The sequence below is a fragment of the Falco rusticolus genome, chromosome 7 (assembly GCF_015220075.1).
Source record: "Falco rusticolus isolate bFalRus1 chromosome 7, bFalRus1.pri, whole genome shotgun sequence".
NCBI classification, from domain to species: Eukaryota; Metazoa; Chordata; class Aves; order Falconiformes; family Falconidae; genus Falco; species Falco rusticolus.
This window is the reverse complement of record NC_051193.1, coordinates 49,858,291-49,877,629: the sequence shown is the minus strand read 5'-3', so window position 1 is coordinate 49,877,629 and position 19,339 is coordinate 49,858,291. Positions and strand designations below refer to the sequence as shown.

At 36.8% G+C, this 19,339-nt stretch overlaps 1 protein-coding gene across 4 annotated transcripts in view; it reads left to right on the top strand.

Annotated features, from left to right (window-relative positions):
- The window catches only part of UBR1 (ubiquitin protein ligase E3 component n-recognin 1), a 78,270-nt gene extending 58,931 nt beyond the window's left edge, over positions 1-19,339 (top strand). For 3 of the 4 annotated variants that reach the window (XM_037393545.1, XM_037393544.1, XM_037393547.1), the window contains exons 35-47: positions 137-285; positions 3,278-3,333; positions 3,667-3,763; positions 4,697-4,764; positions 5,654-5,804; positions 6,656-6,743; positions 8,355-8,488; positions 9,708-9,816; positions 11,632-11,688; positions 12,188-12,265; positions 12,947-13,117; positions 13,320-13,421; positions 13,899-19,339. In XM_037393545.1, the coding sequence (XP_037249442.1) occupies positions 137-285; positions 3,278-3,333; positions 3,667-3,763; positions 4,697-4,764; positions 5,654-5,804; positions 6,656-6,743; positions 8,355-8,488; positions 9,708-9,816; positions 11,632-11,688; positions 12,188-12,265; positions 12,947-13,117; positions 13,320-13,421; positions 13,899-14,040 (1,402 nt within the window). In that variant the 3' untranslated portion in view covers positions 14,041-19,339. The remainder of the gene's footprint in view (positions 1-136; positions 286-3,277; positions 3,334-3,666; positions 3,764-4,696; positions 4,765-5,653; positions 5,805-6,655; positions 6,744-8,354; positions 8,489-9,707; positions 9,817-11,631; positions 11,689-12,187; positions 12,266-12,946; positions 13,118-13,319; positions 13,422-13,898) is intronic. The other variant, XM_037393546.1, reaches the window with a different exon arrangement.

Below are 19,339 nucleotides of genomic sequence, written 5' to 3'. Positions count from 1 at the left end.
CTCTGTACAGACAGAAGGCCTTTGTAGTCAAGAATTCTTTCATAAGTAACTTAGACTTACTGGTCAATCAATCGCTAACAAAGTAATAAGCTCTCTTAATAATTCAGACTGAATTTATCTTGGCTTGATTTTGCAGAGTAAAATACTCAAGCAGTATCAAGGAGATGCTTATTCTCTTTGCCACCACCATTTATAGAGTTGGGCTAAAAGTTGCTCCAAATGAAGCTGATTACAGGATTCCTATGATGACCTGGAGCACATGTGCTTTTACCATCCAGTGTATAGGTAAAGAATAACTGATTGTATGAATAATAATAATAGTTCTACATAAATAAAGGCAATGCTGTAGTATAACAACTTATATGTAATTGCATATGTAATAATAGAATGATAATCTATTATCATATTGTCACAGCAGGGAGTGACATGTTCCATGTTACTAATTGTAATATTAGGCATGTTCAATGAATATCTTCAGGCTTCTAAAGATCATTGAGCTGTATCCATCTCCTACATAGCTAAATATCTAACAGCTATGAAACAGTACTCCCTCACTTCATTTTGTCTGTGTTGTCAAAGAATTATCATGGAAACTGTAGAAGAAATAGTCTTCCATATTCTGAAATTGCTAAGCATATATCTGGTAGAAAAAAAAAATGCGAACAACCCCAAAAATTCTCTGGCATGAATTTATTTTTGAAGGCAATATAATTACCATAAAAATGATGGCATTTTCGGGGATAATGTGCTTGTTTAGCAGTCACTCTCTTTTCATTTCTGTACTATATACACAAAGAAGTTTGTGCAATAAACGCGAAGCTGTCTAGAAGTCTGTAGTGGATTCCAGGCAGGGAGGGAAGCAAGAGGAAAGTCTGAAATGCATACTGAAGGAATGGAGAATGTAATTGTACCTCTCCACAAATAGGATTGGCCATGTATGACATTTTTTCTGCTGAAGCTGTTGAGATACTAGTGTAGTCTCTCTTAAATCTATAGTGGACTTGACTCAACTGGAGTATCAAGTGTTCAAAAGGTTTTTAGGAGAATTGGGAATATTCTGATAAGGCAGGATTAGTCATGAAAACTGATTACATCGGTTTAGTGTTGGGTTTGATCAGTGTTTTTTCAATGAGTCGGGGAAGGACTGGAAGTCACTCAGCTCTGTTAACGTTAATGCACCTAATGCTGTGCAGATTGTTTCAATTTGATATATAAAAAAGGATCTTGGCTGTCAGGGATGAGTTTGCCAGCAAGTGTATAAATGCAATAACTGTTATCACAGACATGTTATCGAAGGCCTAGTTCAGAAGTAGAAAATTCAGATGTCTTAACCAGGCCAAGATTATAAAACCAGAGGGACTGCTGTGACAGTCTGACCTATCCTAGGCCGCACCAATTCCTGGTGTTCATTTTTGTTTACAAATAGAGCAGGCTTCCATGAAATTGTAAAGCAAAACTGCCTATGTAGCTTCTAGTATGCTGCTTTTGAATCTTGTCATAGGGTGCATTATTAAAACCATATGGCACATGGCCATTACTGTTATCAAAAAGTTCTCAGGCACAGCAAAGACAATAAGCAGTACAGCAAGCAGTGGAAGCAAAAAGCAGCCACTAATGAGCGCTAGAATAATATACAGTAAGGCAAGTCAAGCCCCATGGCAACCACAGGAGCCTGCCAATTAATAGCTAAACAGCAGTAACAGTTATATATTTTATCTGGCATGTTCCAATCAAATTTGTTGTTATCTTGAACCCTTTGAGCCCCATGTTGAGCACCAGAAAGGGCTGTCATGGTTTAACGCCAGCCGGCAACTAAGCCCCATACAGCCGTTCACTCGCTCCCCCCAGCGGGATGGGGAGAGAGTCAGAAGACTAAAAGTGAGAAAACTTGTGGGCTGAGGTAAAGACAGCTTAATAAGTAAAGCAAAAGCCACACGCACAAGCAAAGCAAACCAAGGAATTCATTCTCCACTTCCCATTGGCAGGCAGTGTTCTGCCACCTCCAGGAAAGCTGGTCTCCATCATGCATAATGGTTACTTGGGAAGACAAACAGCATCACTCCATATGTTCCTCCACTTCCTTCTTCCCGCAGCTTTATATGCTGGGCATGATACCATATGGTATGGAAAATCCTTTTGGTCAGTTGGGGTCAGCTGTGTCCTCTCCCAACTTCTGGTGCACCCCCAGCTTACCTGCTGGTGGGGTGGGGTGAGAAGCAGAAGAGTCCTTGACTCTGTGTAAGCACTGCTCAGCAATAACTAAAATGCTGTTTTCACCACAAATCCAAAACATAGCCCATACTAGCTGCTATGAAGAAAACTAACTCTGTCCCAACCAAACCCAGCACAGTGGGCATGCAAGCAAGGAACCTTAGCTACCTGTCGTTAATGGAGTCTCTAGAGGAGGTTCAAAGCATCACTGACCCAAGGGATGTGAATTGCTTTTATTGCCTAAAGCCAGACACTTAAAAGTACAAATCTGTTTGTTTTTTTTCCCATGTTTCCTCAGCAGCTCCACATGTTGTGTGTTAAACTGAAATATGGAATTTCTAAGTTAAAACACTTTCACTTTTTGTTAGAGGTGGTTAAAACAAACAAATAATAACAACACCACCCCCAAATAAACCAAATGAAAACATCACAAGACAATTTCTGAGATCTTGGAAGCGTACTGATATATCACTAATAAGTCACTAAAGCACAAAAACATTTTAAATTATACCTTTTTTACTCAATTAAGTTAATTTGGTTTCTTATTTTTATTGGCTTATTTTCTCTTTATTATCCCTTCAGAGCCAATGCACTCAGGGAGGAAAGCTGAATTCTCTTTTAGCCTGGACATTTTGTTTTCAAACAGCTATTGAAACTACAGTCAAATGCAGTAGTGCAAATCTGAGGGTAAGATGGCTGTGTAGCATCCCTGGAAACATACCCAGAGGTTTCTGAGCACTGTTTAAGGGTGACTGAAAAAAATGCAACAAAAATTGTAGAATGGCTTGCTATTCATGTGAAATGGTGTTCCTTTAAATCCCTAGTTAGCAAGATCTGAGAACCAAATGTCTTTTAGAAGCTTGTTGCAAGCATTTATCTGGGAAACATTAAGTACCATTTAAGATAGAATTTTCAAGAGAATTCTCTTATCACAATAAAGTTGAACTTTAAAAGTAGTACATACACTAAGAATGAATTAATCTTGGACTAAGTGTATTCTAACATAAATGTTCTATTAGTTTGTGTGGAACAAACCAGCTTAATTCTTTCTGTGTTTAATTTTAAGAAAACCTCTTGGAAACAGAAGGCAAGCCCTTATTTGGATCTCTACAAAATAGACAGGTATGGGCAAGTAAGATACGCAATACGTTTTAGAGAAAAAGTTTGCAACTATATAATACACATGCATATATATATATATATAAAAAAAATAAAAACTTTTGCAACTGCTAACATAAAGATTGTTCTCTGTTGAGGGATAACTCGCAAAATTTTTAGTTTGATAACATAAAGAGCATTTTGGAAGAAAAATATTTCTACTTCTACATGGAAGTTCATATTAAATTAACTTAACAATGTGTTTTCTGTCCATAGAAGTAGATATGTTTTTACAGCTTTATTTCACTATTGTATCTTTCCTTTTTTCTGTCCAACCATTTTTCTCTTGCGCTCTAGCACAGTGGCCTTAAAGCATTAGTGCAGTTTGCAGCTGCTCAGAGAACAACATCACCACAGGTCCTGATTCAGAAACATCTGATTCGTCTTCTAGGAGGTATTGTATTCCTTTTCTTTACTACCTTTGTTGTTGCAGAAGCTTCTATTGCAAAATGGCACACACATTAATAAAACACAGGAGCAAAGGTTAGACTACTGACAACAGTTAACTTCAGTTTCTCTAATGTTGCCTGAAATCACGGAGTATTCCTTGAAATGAAGTAATCAATAATTCTGTTAACCCAGCTCTGTATCACAGAATTGCTCAAAATGTCCTCTATCCTAGATTTGACTATCTCCAGGCCTAGGTAATCTGGAATATTTACAGTGGTGAACAATCTAGTTCTGGTAATGTTCAAAATTACTCAGATTCTTTGCCAGACAGGTGGATAAAGTGACAAAACAGGTGCTATTCTTTAGTAATTGTGAGATTTCATCTTTTCAATACTTTTAAAGGACTGCTAGCAGCCTAGTTTAAGATATTATGGTCTCAAGGAGAGCTAGTTTGAGACCCATAGCTATCCTCCGTGTTTCTTACTGATTAAGTTAGCATGGTGGCCTTTGTGAATCCCACTTTGACTTCCCTTTTATTCAGTAGGATTCTTAGGTGTGGTACAGGCTTTTGTTTTGGGCTAGGTTGTGAGGCCTCTAGTGTTGCAGCGCCTAAGTACGCTTGTGGACTTCACAACCTTAACACCTTGTGTTGGCTTTATTAGAGCTGGAGAAATAATTGAGGATTTTTATCTCAGAATTTTTAAGATACAGTTATTAAAATTGTGAACTGGTTGGTCATGTGGAAATAGCTAGAGATGCACGATTAAGTAAGTGGTAGGCAGTTAATTAAACAGATACTTCTTAGTTCAGAGACTTGAACATTTTTTTTATGAAAACACAGAAATGATAGAAGCTGTAAAATCAGATTCTGATATTGTAGTGCAATCCAAAAGAAGAAAATAATATCAAATGAATAATTGATATCTTTGTTTTGTAGTTCTTCTACCAAACTTTAAAGTGGAGGACACTCCATCCCTCTTAGAAGTAGATATGTTCCACATTTTGGTAAGCAGGTTCATTTTATTCTTCATATTAATACTTTTTTTTTAACATGGATTTTTGTGTACTTTACCCTGAAGATAGTCCTGCAGAGTCAAATGATTATACATGAGCATTGCATACAAGCAAATGACTACATATGGCTGCTATATAGGAGTGTTTACTTTTAGTTCTGCTGTTCTTCTACCTTAAGTCTTTGCTGTCTCACTCTTAATAAATGCCATGCTTGCAGTTTCAGTCATCTTTCTACCACCATCACTGCTATTAAGCCTCAAAAAAACCCCTGAGAAATGCACCACTCTGCTTGTTTCCCCTCGCTTTCCCTTTGCCTCAATAGGCCTCTCATACCTTCTGATTTTCTCACATTCACACCCCTTACCGTCTGTAACTCTCCTTAGCCTCGTCTTTCTGTTCTTAATACAAATCTGTATTATAGTTTCTTTTACTGTTTAAAAAACCCCCACAAACCCACACAACAAAAAAGCCAACAAAACAGAAACAAAGAAAAAACCAAACCCACCAGAATAAAACCTGTTTTGCCCTGGTTGCCTCTCTAACTAATGCTTGGTCTCACTTCGAAAAAAAAAAAAAAAAAAAGATGTGTTTTGTCCTATGTCAAAAACCAGAAATTAAGCTTTCTAGGAACTGGACAAGATTTCTTGGTGTATCTCTAAACTGGCCATTACAGTGGATTTATATCCTACGTGCTAGAGGCACAAATGGTTAAGATTTTCCAATGAGTTTTTACTATGCTTTGTGAATTAAAGCTAGCAAGATAAATGAACGTATTTAAATTGACTACAGAAATGAAATATATAGTGAGAATGTAAATTCTGTTACTCATGTAGATCTTACCAAACTTCTGTTAGTTTAATATTTGCTCCTTTCACTGTAGGTGGCAGTTGTGCTGTCCTTTCCATCTTTATACTGGGAGGATGCTGTAGACTTGCAACCTTCATCAATTAGCTCAGCCTATAACCACCTCTACCTCTTCCATCTGACAACACTGGCACACATAACGCAAATTGTCGTCTCTTCAGCAACAGGTAGAGGTGCATTTGGGTTGGATTCTTCTGGCATTTTCATACAGTTTCTTAAAAATAATGAATGGACACTATTAGTGTCTTCCAGGTATAAACGTCCACGTAATAAATGACAGCTTGTGCTAGGTAGTAATAACTGTTTTCTGGTAAAACAAATAGAACTACATAATTTTCAGAGCATTTTATTATTTCAATTGTGTGTGCTTAGCCTAAGAAAATAAAGTAGTTGTTGATATATCAGTACTTGGTCAAGTCAGTCATTTCACAGTGGTAACTTCCCCTCTTCACACCCTGCAGGAGAAGCAAAGCTGTGCCCAGCAGCAGCATTCTGAGCTGTACAGTGACAGTATGCATTTGGGAAATAAACTTATCTTTACACTTCAACCTAGTAAATAACCAGAGCTGAAGTACAGAATCCTATAAACTGATAGGATTTAACTTTTAATTTAATTTAACTTTTCTCTATATTTCCTACTACTGTTAAAAACTGTCAGTAATCTGCAGGCTCCCTAGCTACTACTTTCCGTTTTCTTAAGCATGATGGGAATTAAAAACCCAAACCACCGCAACATGTAACAAACCTTTAGCTTAATCTATGTAGGGCAATAACTTCAGGAGTTCTGGGGAAGGAAGCAGTTTTTACATGAAGATAAGCAATAAGGTAGTAATCCTGATTGTTCTTTACAGCATGCAGTTTTAGGAGAATATTTGTTACGGTAAAAACATCAAATAGAAAAGAATTAGGCAAAACAAAGTGGAAATACTTCTGTAATGCAATTTTTTTAAAAAAAAAGAGCCCAGGATGTGTCATAAATGCAGTGCATTTACAGTGGGATTCATCTTTTTGTGTGCAGAATCCCCTACTGCTCAATCATCTGACAACAGTGAGGAGGCACGGTCTGCACAGTCCTTCTGTAGAGAGGTTTGCCAGTACACCAGTGGGTAAGTAGCAGTTACAGCATTGCGTTCCCCTGGAAAGATGGCAATCCACAGGGATTAACCCAAACGGTGGAGGGAACGGGGGAGGGGGGGAAATACAATGCCTTGTGCTTTCTTCCCATACTCCTGAATGCTGAAAAAAAGGAAACTGTTGAAGGGAACACTTTTAGTTAATATAGCTACTTTTTGTGGACAACAGTAAATTCTTAGTCTAAGGATGAAAAAATACCTGTTATCCATTCTGGAGAGGAATACAACCACTAACTATAGTAGTTATTTTTTCTTTGCCTTGATTGTTTTTGTGGGTTTTTTTAGATATCTCAGTTATAGATGGAAGCCAGAAAAAAGGAAATGGTTCTACTATAGAAGGGGGAGAAGTGTAAAGCCAAGCACAGTTGCTTATTTGTTAGAGAGTCAGTGGCCATCTTTTCAGACTATTTTTGATAGATATAGCTACAGACTCTGTAGTACTTCAGTATTTGCATGTGAAATAAACTAGAAAATACAGATTCACCCTCTGCATGTTCTGCTTTTGTTTATCTTCACCAAAGCTAGTTGCAAAGGTATGTTTCTCAGGGACTGACAGCGCTACCCATTTACCTAGAAGTTTTAAGTCAATACATTTCTAAATATTTAAAATTTGGTATTTAATTAATAGGAGTAATTTTTCGAAGGCATGAGCTTAGAGCCCAACTGTAGGTGCTGCGTATTTTGGAAAATCAGGTCACTGTACTGAGATGCCTAGGTACAGAAGTAAATGCCAAAGATTAGGCAACCCAGCTCTGAAACTTCTGGTGTTGCCTTCTACAGCAACTTTTAGTAGTTGTGTTCATTTCTATGTATGCGCTGTTGTCTTCTAACTCTGACCTTAAACAGCACAGTCTGGATAATAATTTTGCAGTGGTCTATGATGTTATAATACAGGTTGTTCTTCAGCAGTAATTTAGTTAAATTTACTATGAAATTTAGAGTAAATGCTCATATTGCCCAAACTACAAGAATAATTAATGAGTATCACTCCAGTATTTTTGTTAAAAAAAGGATTAATATAGCTTTATTTTAAACTGAGTGTTACTGTTGTGACTTCTATAATGAAGTATGGGGTATTAATTTTATAATTCTGTTAGGTTTTTTGTTCCTGAAGAGTATTTATGTCTGTTTGTTGTTTTCTCATTTTTTGAATTGGATTCCAAACACCAACTGAATGAAAAACTTTCACCATTTCAAAAAATTGCTGGCTTTCGGTAATAAAAAAACACCAGTGTAAGAATCAATTATTCTGTGTGATGCTGCATTGTACAGTTTAAATCAGGTATTTTGAGTTACCTAGAGATGGACAGCTATGTATCTGCTCTTTATTTTTTAGAATTCTGAAAAATAAATTGAGATGATTTGAAGGTTTAATGTAGGTGTTCTATGTAAAATTAGTACTCATTCCTTAGGCAAAGGAGAAATGGGAAGTCAGGTGCTGGTGGCTATGTTTCACAGAATTTGGGGTACATCAGTGTTAATTCTACACAGCTGCTGTTCTACCAATGCTAGCCAAAATGTGAAAGTGTTAGAAGGATTTGCACTGTGAACTACTGCAGCTATTTTCTCATTTGTGTATTACAGTTGCTTTAGTCAGGATATTCCAGGCTGGCTTGTGTGGGACTGTGTTAAAAAAGGCATCATGCCTTACCTTCGTTGTGCTGCTTTATTTTTTCATTATTTGCTGGGAGTTTCTCCACCTGAGGAACTACTACAAGGTAAATATGAGAAAGCAGATCTATCTATATATTGACTTTGTTTACTGTTTTCTTGGAAGAATGGAAATTTTAAATGTTCACAATAGTTAAGACATTAAAGTAAGACTTGGAAAGAAAAGAATATATTAATTTGTATAGGAAGGGGCAGGCATGAGAGGCTGAGTTGTCTCAGTCTTCTTTGCATGGAAAGGAGCTACACTTCTGAGTATGTGCAAATATGTGAATTATCAGTGATGTATTGACAGTAAGTATTTGTGGATACAAAGATTTTGTGATTTAAGGATAATTCTGTGGGCTTAGATTACATCGCCTGAGAATTACCCTGGAGTGTATTTAGGAAAAAAAAACAAACCTTTTTGTGCAGTTGCTAATGTCAGTAAATGCTAAAGACATAGGCATCCAGCAAAACAGAGCCAAGTAGAAATAAAGCACATTATAAAACTTGAACCTTTTCCTTAAAGGATTTAATGCATTACAGATACTATAGCCAAAATTAATTACTTTGTCTTCTGTCAAAATGCAATGAAACACGGAAGCTATTTGGAAAGGAGGACCAAAATTGCTATGAAAAACTGAAACAAAATACAGCATCTTAAGTAGATTTATATAAACTGTGAACTAAGTTTGAATTTGATTACTATATATGAGTCAAAATCTCTGCGCTTTGGGATATGCTGTTGTCTTCACCATTAGTTTGGAACTTTGATTCTATAAAGAAGAGTCTTCCTGGTGAATCAGCGATGCTATTTTCTGTAGCAGAGCAAATGAATGACCACCCAGCAAACTATTAAACTAGCCTGACTTTATGTAATGTGTTAGCACTGACTTGATCGTAGCAAAATTTACTATCAGTGCAGGCCAAAAGGATAGTAGAAAGCTAAAATATCATAAGTACAGAAATCTGCTACATTAACATGTTTTACTTATTAGGCAATAATTTAAGCAAGGAATTCTGTTATGAGTGACATGTGTGACTTAAAAATTACTTAATAACATCTATCAAATTTGTTAAACCTAAAGCAGATCGTCAGCTAATGCAATTTATTATAGCTCCAATTAAGTCAGTGGAATTACATCCAATTTTATTAGCTAGGAGCTATGCTGAAGCTGTAAGATACATATTGTTCAATGGAAAAGGGATTTGGAGATTTCTAGTTTTGAGTGAATTATTAGGCAGTATTGAAATGCTGTAACCGTTGTTCATGTTTTTCTTTTGCAGTTTCTGAAGAAGGGCAGTTCAAGGCCCTTTGTAGTTACCTCTCTCTACCTACCAATTTGTTCCTGCTCTTCCAGGAATATTGGGACACAGTAAATCCACTGCTTCAAAGGTACTAGCTGGGACTGGACAGGCCACGTTTTTCTGTTGTGATAGCCTTATAGGAATTCTGGATCAAATTTGTTAATAAATGACTGAGCTTGAACTCATACTAGAGTTCCAAACATTTGTTTGATGTGCAGAGGTATACAGAATCTTTAAAGCACTTCAAAAGAATAAAACATTTTATATTTTATGGTAATCCAAACATTAAACAATTACAGTTTAAGGGACTAGAGCTTGCAGACCTACATGAAATCATTCATGCAGAAAGATGTTATCATAAACCTTTGCTCTCATGGTGTGCCACTTACTGTTCATTGGCCTATTTTTAATCTGTCTACAGCGAAAGTGCTGATTACATGAGCTATAAAATGAGGATATGGAAAATTATGTAGCTGGCAGGGTGAGGCTTCGTACTGTTTGTTCTCTGGATTTCCAAAATAGACTGATGAATGCTGGAGTTAGCTTAATGGTTAAAATGTACAATTTAGGTATTATGTACACTGCAATCTAGCAGTAAAGAAATAACTGGTAAATTTCTCCTTTGAAAAACACAAATTAAAATAAACAGGCATGACATCCCCCCACACTAGCTCTGAGAATAACCCTGCTGTATTGTGCTGGAGAATGAGGACTTGGTTGCAGTAATGATCATCCCTGGTTCTTTCTTGGCAGAATTCTCTGGCTCACACTAGTTTTTGATGTTGGGTGGGTTGGTTTGTTGGTGTTTTATCTTTGTTCTCTTTTGTTGTCTGGATTCCTTCAATTTAGGGACTTTGAGCTGTTGACTCCAACCTACAGTCCGTGTAACTGTCAAATGATTCCCTACATATAATTTTACTTCCACTAATTGCGTTTCTAGTATATATTACTTAAAAATTAATAGCATTTTCACAAGTAAATTATTAAATAATTGTCTTACACGTTTATACATGGCTACTCAAAGACATAACGGTGCTTATAAAAGAACGCAGAGGATGGGTGCTTGGGAACATTAGAAAACATTCACTAGACGCAGGGCTAACAAATCCATTGTAGTGCTCCCAGTCAAAAACAGAGGTTTCAAGTAGGAGGCTACATATTTAATGTAATAGTAACAGTTTTCAAATCATCATGCAAGTTCCCATATGTTTTTTGAAAGAATCTTTTTTCAGAAGACTAAATTTGATGATTGTCGAGATATGTGTTAAATGAAGCTTACTAGGTTGACCATCTGCTACAGTTCTTTCTCCCTTCTCCTTTTTGTAGAAATAACTTGAAAGACATACCAATTCCTTTGTTTAGTAACTCGCCAATATCTGCCATTGTTCTGGTAAACACATTTGGCCATTCTAAGCAAGCATACAACATGCAATAAAAGCATTGTAAAATAACTGTTGGGTCATAGTTATTAAATAAAAGCAAGAAATATTTTCCTAATATAACAATTATAACAACAACAAATATTATCCTAGTACGGTATTTTCTGATGCTGTGGCTTTCAGCAGATATATTCCAAACGGTGGTGTGTGTTGTAGCCCACTTTGAGAACTGCAATATATCTGAAGACTGTTTGCGTTTTTAAACTCTGTAAGCACTGTGTCTTCACGTGCATGTTAGTAATTTTAAGCACTGTTCTTTTTCACATATGTTTCTCTCTTGTGTAAAAACTTAAATTCTTTTCCTGAAGCAAAACTGTAAAGAATAGCTGTTTCTCCCTGTGAAGTTTTAATTAGAACTATCAGTGCTTTATCTGTGCTCTGTATTTGCTTTGTGGTTTAGTTTAGTGATCCTAAATGTATATTATTATCTAACACTGTCATCTGCAAATGTTTGTTTGAAACAGGTGGTGTGCTGACCCGCTGGTGTTAAGTTGTTTGAAGGGGAAGAGCATTGCAGTAAGGTAAGTTTGGTTTTGTTGCTAGTGTTGTTTTTTCTTCTGTTTTTGACTTAAAATTGTTGAAAGAATGAAGTGCTTGTTGTGGGCAAGTTAGAGTGCTTGTATTTTCTCCCTCCTGTTCTGCTACCAGAAATAGGTTTCTCCTTAAACGGTTGTGTATTATTTCTCATGCAATGACTCTTGGTTGCAAATGCACAACATTGTTAGACAAGCTATCCAGCCTACTCTAGGGAAAAACAAAAGCTAACTGAAATACGAAATGTCTTCACACATGTAGGTTACATATGGAATTTAATTCATCACCTTTGCAGGAAGCTAGAAATGCTGAAGCTTCCATGTGGAGCTTGGGCTCCTAGGACTGAAGAACCGCTCTAGAACTGCGGCAGTTTACAGAAAGAACTGAAAGCTTAGCAGGAATTTATACCTATCCATTCTGTTCTTTGCTGCGATCTTTATTATTCTAATTATAGGGTTTTTGGTTTTGTTTTTTTTTTTTCCTCAGATATCCTAGGAAAAGAAATAGTTTAATAGAGCTTCCTGAAGACTATAGCTGCCTTCTGAACCAAGCCTCTCAGTTTAGGTAAAATATGACCTGTTTAGTTGTCTTCGTAGGTTGTTTTGTTGCTTTTATATTCTTGCAGTACTGTAACTGGTGTTCAAACTGTGTACAGAGATTATTTTGCAGAGGAGAAGGCACTGTTACAGTTATACTGGCTAATGTTAATTTTAAACCTGCATTTAAATCACGCACATGTTCATTTTAAATCTGAAATACAACAGCTTACTAAATGAAGTCACTTGGTGTTTTATAGGCTAGCATATGAAATTATTATAGCTTAATGTGCTGGTTGTTTTTCACCAGTGCAATGTGCATTTGGCTTCACCATAAGCCTGAAAATAATTTTTGCACTGGACACAAGAAGCCCGGAAGGTTGGCACTGTTTTATGCCAGGAAGAGTGAATCATAGGATAACTCAGGTTAGAAGGGACTTCAGCAGATCATCTAGTCCAGCATTCTGCTTAAAGCAGAATATTTTATCTTGCAGATAAAATTTTCTAAGCAATGTAAAAACATAGCCAATGGAGGCAGATAAGTGAAATATAGTTATGATATAGTACGTCTTAGGTTTTTGATTGTTAGTGGGTTGGGTGTTTTTTTTGCTTTATTTTGTTTGTTATTTTTTAAGCAACATTATCCATAGTTAACTTTTCTCTTGAAGTTTTAATTCCAGCACTAACATTCTGGTTATGCTTCTTCTAGATGCCCACGGTCTTCTGATGATGAACAAAAACATCCAGTATTGTGTTTATTCTGTGGGGCTATGTTGTGTTCCCAGAATACTTGCTGTCAGGAATTGGTGAATGGGGAGGAGCTGGGAGCCTGTACTTCTCATGCTCTTCAGTGTGGAGCTGGAGTCTGTATGTTTCTCAAGTAAGTAGCTAGCCAGAATTGGATGTGTTACAGAGTAAAGGGGAATATTTGAAGGTCAAAATTCATAACATTGTCAAAGTGCTTGACTCTTCTTGTCAGAGATGAAGAAACATTGCTTTGACCTGTAAACATAGCTCACCAAAAATTTAAAAACTGGCTGGGAGTTGTCTTGTATTTTAAGTGTAGCTATTTTTTCCTTAAGAATCAGGGAATGCAAAGTTGTCCTCATTGAAGGTAAAACCAGGGGCTGCTTATATCCTGCTCCCTACTTGGATGAATATGGAGAAACAGATCCAGGTCTGAAGTAAGTAAATGTTTGACTTTTTCTGAATTTCCACTTTGGTATCTCTTTCGTTTCTTGTACCCATTAGACAACATGTTCTTCCAGCTAGCATGTACAGCACTGTAATATGTATCTTGGCCTGGTGGACATGAGTTCAAATTCTTGATGGCAGTTCCTACTCATGAATGGGTCATTCATAATGGAAAAATACCCTTTTTTGTTACTGCTAAACTTTTCTCAGGAGTGCTTTGTATGTTCTTTCATCAGAAATGTGCAGCAACTACCATTGCTGAAATGTCAGCTGGGAAATGGCAGTCATTGCTTGTCACGTGTAGAATTCTTTCATTTCCAGTAGACTTGTCGGAATTGATGTTCATACAAGCATTTCATGTGTTCTGCTTATCTTTAAGAGTGTTAATGCTAGACTAGTAATGAACAGTTTTTCAGTTGTTATTCTGATACGATTATTGGGTATTCTTCTTTTTTTCTTCTATGAAGAAGAGGCAATCCCCTGCACTTATGTCAGGAGCGTTACCGGAAGCTCCATCTGCTATGGCAGCAACACTGCATCATAGAGGAGATTGCCAGGAGCCAAGAAACAAATCAGATCTTCTTTGGATTCAACTGGCAACTGCTCTGAGTCTCTTATTTTTAGTGAAAACTCTTACCTTTGGCTGTACTTTGGAAAAGGAAAGGAGGGTGGCAGTGAGTAGTCCACTCTCAAGTGGATTCTGTAGTTCAGACACAGTTGATGGATTCTCCAGGTTGGATGTATTACTGACACATTGAAACAGAACCTCACATCACGTTTTGCTTTTCCTCTCCCCCCCGCCAAAAAAAGGAAACCCATATTATATAATTATTACTGAATATTCAGGTCCAAAAATACATCCACTTTTTTGAGAAGTTGTAATTGTTTCACGTGTTTTGATGAAGGCAGCTTCCCAAACGCTGTGCTTCCGGGCACATACTACATTTTTGTCTCTTCCATGCCTTGAGAATATACCTAAATGTTGTTGTTATGGAAAAGCCGCCTTTATTTGTTCCTGGGTTCTTTTCCCAAGCTTAGTGAAGCTTTTAAATAGGTCAAGATCTGTGGTATAACGCTGGAGTGGAAGTGATGCCAGGTCTTTAGCAATCTGTAGCAACAGGTACAGCAGACTAAGTTGTACAGAAGAAGCCTGCATTCCACTATATCCCGGGTTTTAATGAAGAGTTTTCATTAATGAACTCTCAAAAGGAGAAGTGTGGGATAGAAACTGCATGGGGGAATTGCCATCTTGCTTGTTGCATCAAAACGAAGTCTGTGCTGTTCGCATTGCCAGAACTGCACTTCATCTAATGAATTTGTCCTCTGTTAAAATTCTATATGCCAAGAGGTCTAGGGCTACGCCATTTGGCTAGGTTATGATTAGTTCTTGTACAGTTTGTCTTTTGAGATTTTCCCCAAGAACCAAACATGGAAATGCCGTTGGGTAGTTGTAGTGTAGCTCTGGAAGTTGTACAAGAGCCAGAGACTTCAGTGAAGTAGACTGCCTTCAGAGCTACCACTGAATTAATATCAAGACCCCAAACCAGCAAGTTTTAGAATCAGAAATAAGTTTTTGTCCATATTTGAGGAGTTTTCCGCTCTTCATCTGTCACTGTTGTTGGAGCTCTGCCTGCATAAATGAAATTGTGTGTTTTGAGGGGCATGTTCAGTGGTTTGGTGCCACTTAGAGCACAAGAGGGGGGGAAAAAAAGGTGGCTAGGTCGGTGTCTTTGCCCTTCAGTAGTCAATAATACATTGTGATTGAACTCTCTCAATGATACATGATTGTGCTTTAGTTCTAAATGTTTGTTGTTCTGTTTTCTGAATTTCAGCCACAATATACATGAGAGAATTTGTAATATGATGGGTAAAAATGCTTTCCTAGGAAATCCCGTTTCTGTATGCAAGTTTGAAGTTGTCAGTACTCTAAATTTCCCTGTCCCTTCGCTATTTGAATTTTTATGTCATTTTAATAAGACTTGCAAGGGGAGGTTTTTAAATTAATGTCCGAGAGCACGTTTATGTTTGGTTTCTTTTCGGGTTTTGTGGGTTTGGTTTTTTTGGGTTCTTTTAGTTTGGGGATTTGGGGTTTCTTTTGCCACTGATTGAGAGATAGTAGAATCACACATAATGATTTAGATTTAAATGTCATTGTTCTCTTTAAAAGTTTTTAGAGTTTGAGTGCACTGAACAGCATCAAAACTCATCTAAAAATGGAGTACTGATGAACTCAAATATTGTTCGAATTTCAAATACTTTTTCTGTAACTTTTGCTATAATTCTTCCCTGATGATATAAGTAGTTGGCTTTGGTATGTTTTCCAGGTATTCTTTCTTGCAATTAAGGCCGCTATCCTTTGTTTTGATTCTTCTAGATTTTAAACCTGAATATGAAACTCTTTAAAGACAAACATTAATTCTGTTAGTCGTCTCTAAAATGTATTTAAAATGCATACTGAATTTAGTAGAACAGTTGTCGTAAACTTGCATGCACTGGTGATTTCCAAGGTCATCAGAACACTTCTTACCAACAAAAATACTGGATTAAGACTAGTAATATATGCCTTGTTGATACCAAAACTATATTAATTTACTGTTTCCCTCTGGTATTTGCCTATTCATTTTTTTAAAAACTTTCAGTTACCTTGCACTTCAGTGATACAACAATTCCGTTATCAAACATGCAGTGAGATTGCTTTATTTTGTTTTCTGTCTGAACTGTGTATATAACAGGAGCTGGGCTGGGCAGGTGAGCTCATGTTTAAAGTTCTAGAAATCTCTTTGTAGCTGAAGAAGTGGGAGAAGAAGGTCGCATCTGTCTGTACGTTTGCACATACTAATTTAGCAAGTGGGCTCCCACATCATTCACTGACTAGCGTGGTCATCTTTCATTTCATAAATTACTATGCAGTTTTGTTCACTGTGAGTATAATCTGTATTTAGTGATCGCAAGATGCTTATGCCACTGATTTCTGTTCCATCCAAGCTGACAGAAGACGTTATCTGATAATGCACATATTGGTATCTTTAATTGCAAAAATGTAAATTTGAAACTTGTATAATGTTCTTGTGCTTTTGAAATAAAATATCTTGTATATGTATATTTAAAAAAAAGAAATAAAATGACTTCTCATAGATTATTCAGTTTTTATTTGGAGGTGCTTTGACACTTCACAGCTGATTTTACAAGAGCATTATAGCAGTGTCTGTCAGTATGGAAAAAGAGAAGAGTTAGTAAATGATTGGTAAACAATACCAGTTATCCCTGTAGTCCGTATCATCATTGTACCAGTTAGTAATGGTGGCACACTTTTTTCTTATTTGAAGAAATACTCCACTTGAAACTTGTCCTGGTATTTTACAGACGCAAATTCCTGCAGTGTTCTACCTCAATTAGTAAAAGAAGTCTTAAGTACAAAATTCAATATTTAGATGACCCTGAACCGATTAGTTGAGTGATTCTGGTTTTGTAGCTTCTTAAAGAAGAACTGGCTGTACTGTCTGTTAGTTAGTTACCCTCTAGAAAGGGAAAGTTTGTGGGTTTGTGGTGTTGGTCTGATGTGCTGTATGATACATATTAAAAAACAAAACCAAAAACAAAAAACCCAACCAAATGTATTTTATTACAGAGATAAGCAAACAGCCAAGAAATCTCACCTAAAGAAACAGCCGGTACTTCTTGCCCCTTTTTATGTTACAAGCTGCTGGCTGTCATTACTTTCTCACTGCTTTGTTGTAGCTTCGGGCACCATTAAGCTTACAGAGTTTGGGTGTTAACGGCATTGCTCTCTATGCTTAGTCTTAGTAAAGCAAATGTTTCAGAACAAATTCCTGAGGTAAAAGGTAGATAGATTAAAGTCTACTAGCAAAAATGTTCTGAAGAACATTAGAACAAGCAGCCCGCTCATTAAGGGGGGAAAAGGAAAAAGCTACAGCACCATTTCTTGCGTGGTAAGAATCTCAAGGTGCAATGTACAAATGTACAAAATCGTGTGGAGGAGGATTTTGGCCGTCATACGCTTTGCTTTGTGGTTGAAATCCACTTTATTTGCTAGACAATATCCTTGAATAATCCCCATTGTAAACTAGTCAGATTCGTGGTAAATCATCTAAATTTTTTACTTAGATTCTTTTAACCTATTACTTGACAAGATCTTCAAAGGTACTTTCTTCAAAGATAAGTTGTTTCCTTTCTGTGGCACAATCTTTTATTTGCTTTTATCTGTTTTGCAGGTAGGCTAAATTTGGGGGTTGATACAGAAAACATGGATAATAATGAAAATCCACTCCTATACAAGTGTCTCAAGCTCCATTATTTCTAATCCTAGCTACATTTCTCTAAACTTTACGTTCATTGTGGTCAAAAGCATACATGAAAGAGAAGCTGTGTAAAGAAAAAGTGCATTGAAGGAGAGCAAGCTGAAATTCAGATGGATTATATACTTTTTTTTGTGTTTACAGTTAGAGGAGACCAGGTATAAGCATGAAACATTAAAACTGGTCCTGAGTTTTCATTTCTGTCTGACTATAGTTCGTGAGATCAGTGTCAGAAAAAGGAGTAGTTTGTGCTAATTAATTACAGGTTATTAAACAACTTTGAATACATCAGACTCAATTTTAGGAGGTTTCTAGGCTTCGTGCTTCAGTGAATGAGACTCAGCAGTATGTTGTGAAGTGGGTAGTTGGGCACTGTGGATTTCATGATGGTTTCGAGTCCTTGCTATATTTAAGATCTGTGGTTAGCCTTTTTCAGCAGACTGCTGCAGAACCTTGTGTCTCCTTCTTCTAGATAGTGCCCAAAATGTAGCATTAGCCTCTGGGTACAAGTATTGAGATGTGGTCTCCAGTGCTTGGAGAGAGGTCGTCCCGGTGTACCAGAGTTTCTGCTTGAAGGTTATCCTGAACATACCATGGCAGCCTGGGGAATAATCCACTCTAGATGATAAAAAGCCTCCAGTCGTCTTTCCTCTCATTTTTCATTCTGTGAATCATGCTGACCTTTACTGAAAGTGGCAAAACCAACGTATCTCAATCTCATGACACTGCAGATGACCTAGGGATATTTATTTCCCCAATCCAGGCTTAAACAGAACTTCATGGAGCAATTCAGTTTGCATACTGCGGGCACTCTGCCTCAGTTAATTGACATAGAGGAGCAGGACAAGATCATCTATTGAAGTGACGGTCTCCTCATAACTGAGGACTCCACCTGTGTTCCTTGAGCTTCACACCTTTCTCGTTCTTTCCTAAATACAGAATACGGCATGCAGAGCCTATAGCGCTCCCATTGTGGGAGACTTGATACAAAGCACATGTGTACCAAGTGATTTGCAAGATTTTAAATATCATGAATCTTGTGTTGTAGAGAACTCTATGTGTGCAATTTAAAAAAATCCGTTTGCAGAAGGGAGGTTTCTAGCTTCTAAGGAAATGTGCTACGTTCATTTTTTTATATATAAATGAAACTCTAAATGTGCTTTACTTGTGTATTTCTTACTAATATTTTTTTCTTTGTGATCAACATAGAACAAGCGTTTTCAGTGGTAATCAGAAAGCTTTAAAGGAAGAGCGTAATCGTTGCAATTTCTACAGGAACTGTCAATAGTGCCTTCACCAGAAACTGAACATTAAAATGTTTCAGTCTTTTTTTTTTTTTAGTTAAAAAACTTCATAAAGATGATAGTTTTATGCATTAGGTGAGTTCCTAGCTCTGGAAGTTGCTGTTGCACAAATGTATTGTTATTAATTCTGACTGGATTAAGCATTAATAACAAATAGGATAAGAAGTGTCCCCCAAATCGTATTTATTTCTGTATCTGAGCAGATGCTGCGGCTTAAAGGCTTGGCTTGCTAATGCTATTTTTGTCTTTGTAAATTACAGAGAATTAAAGATGGAGTCTGTGCTGCTA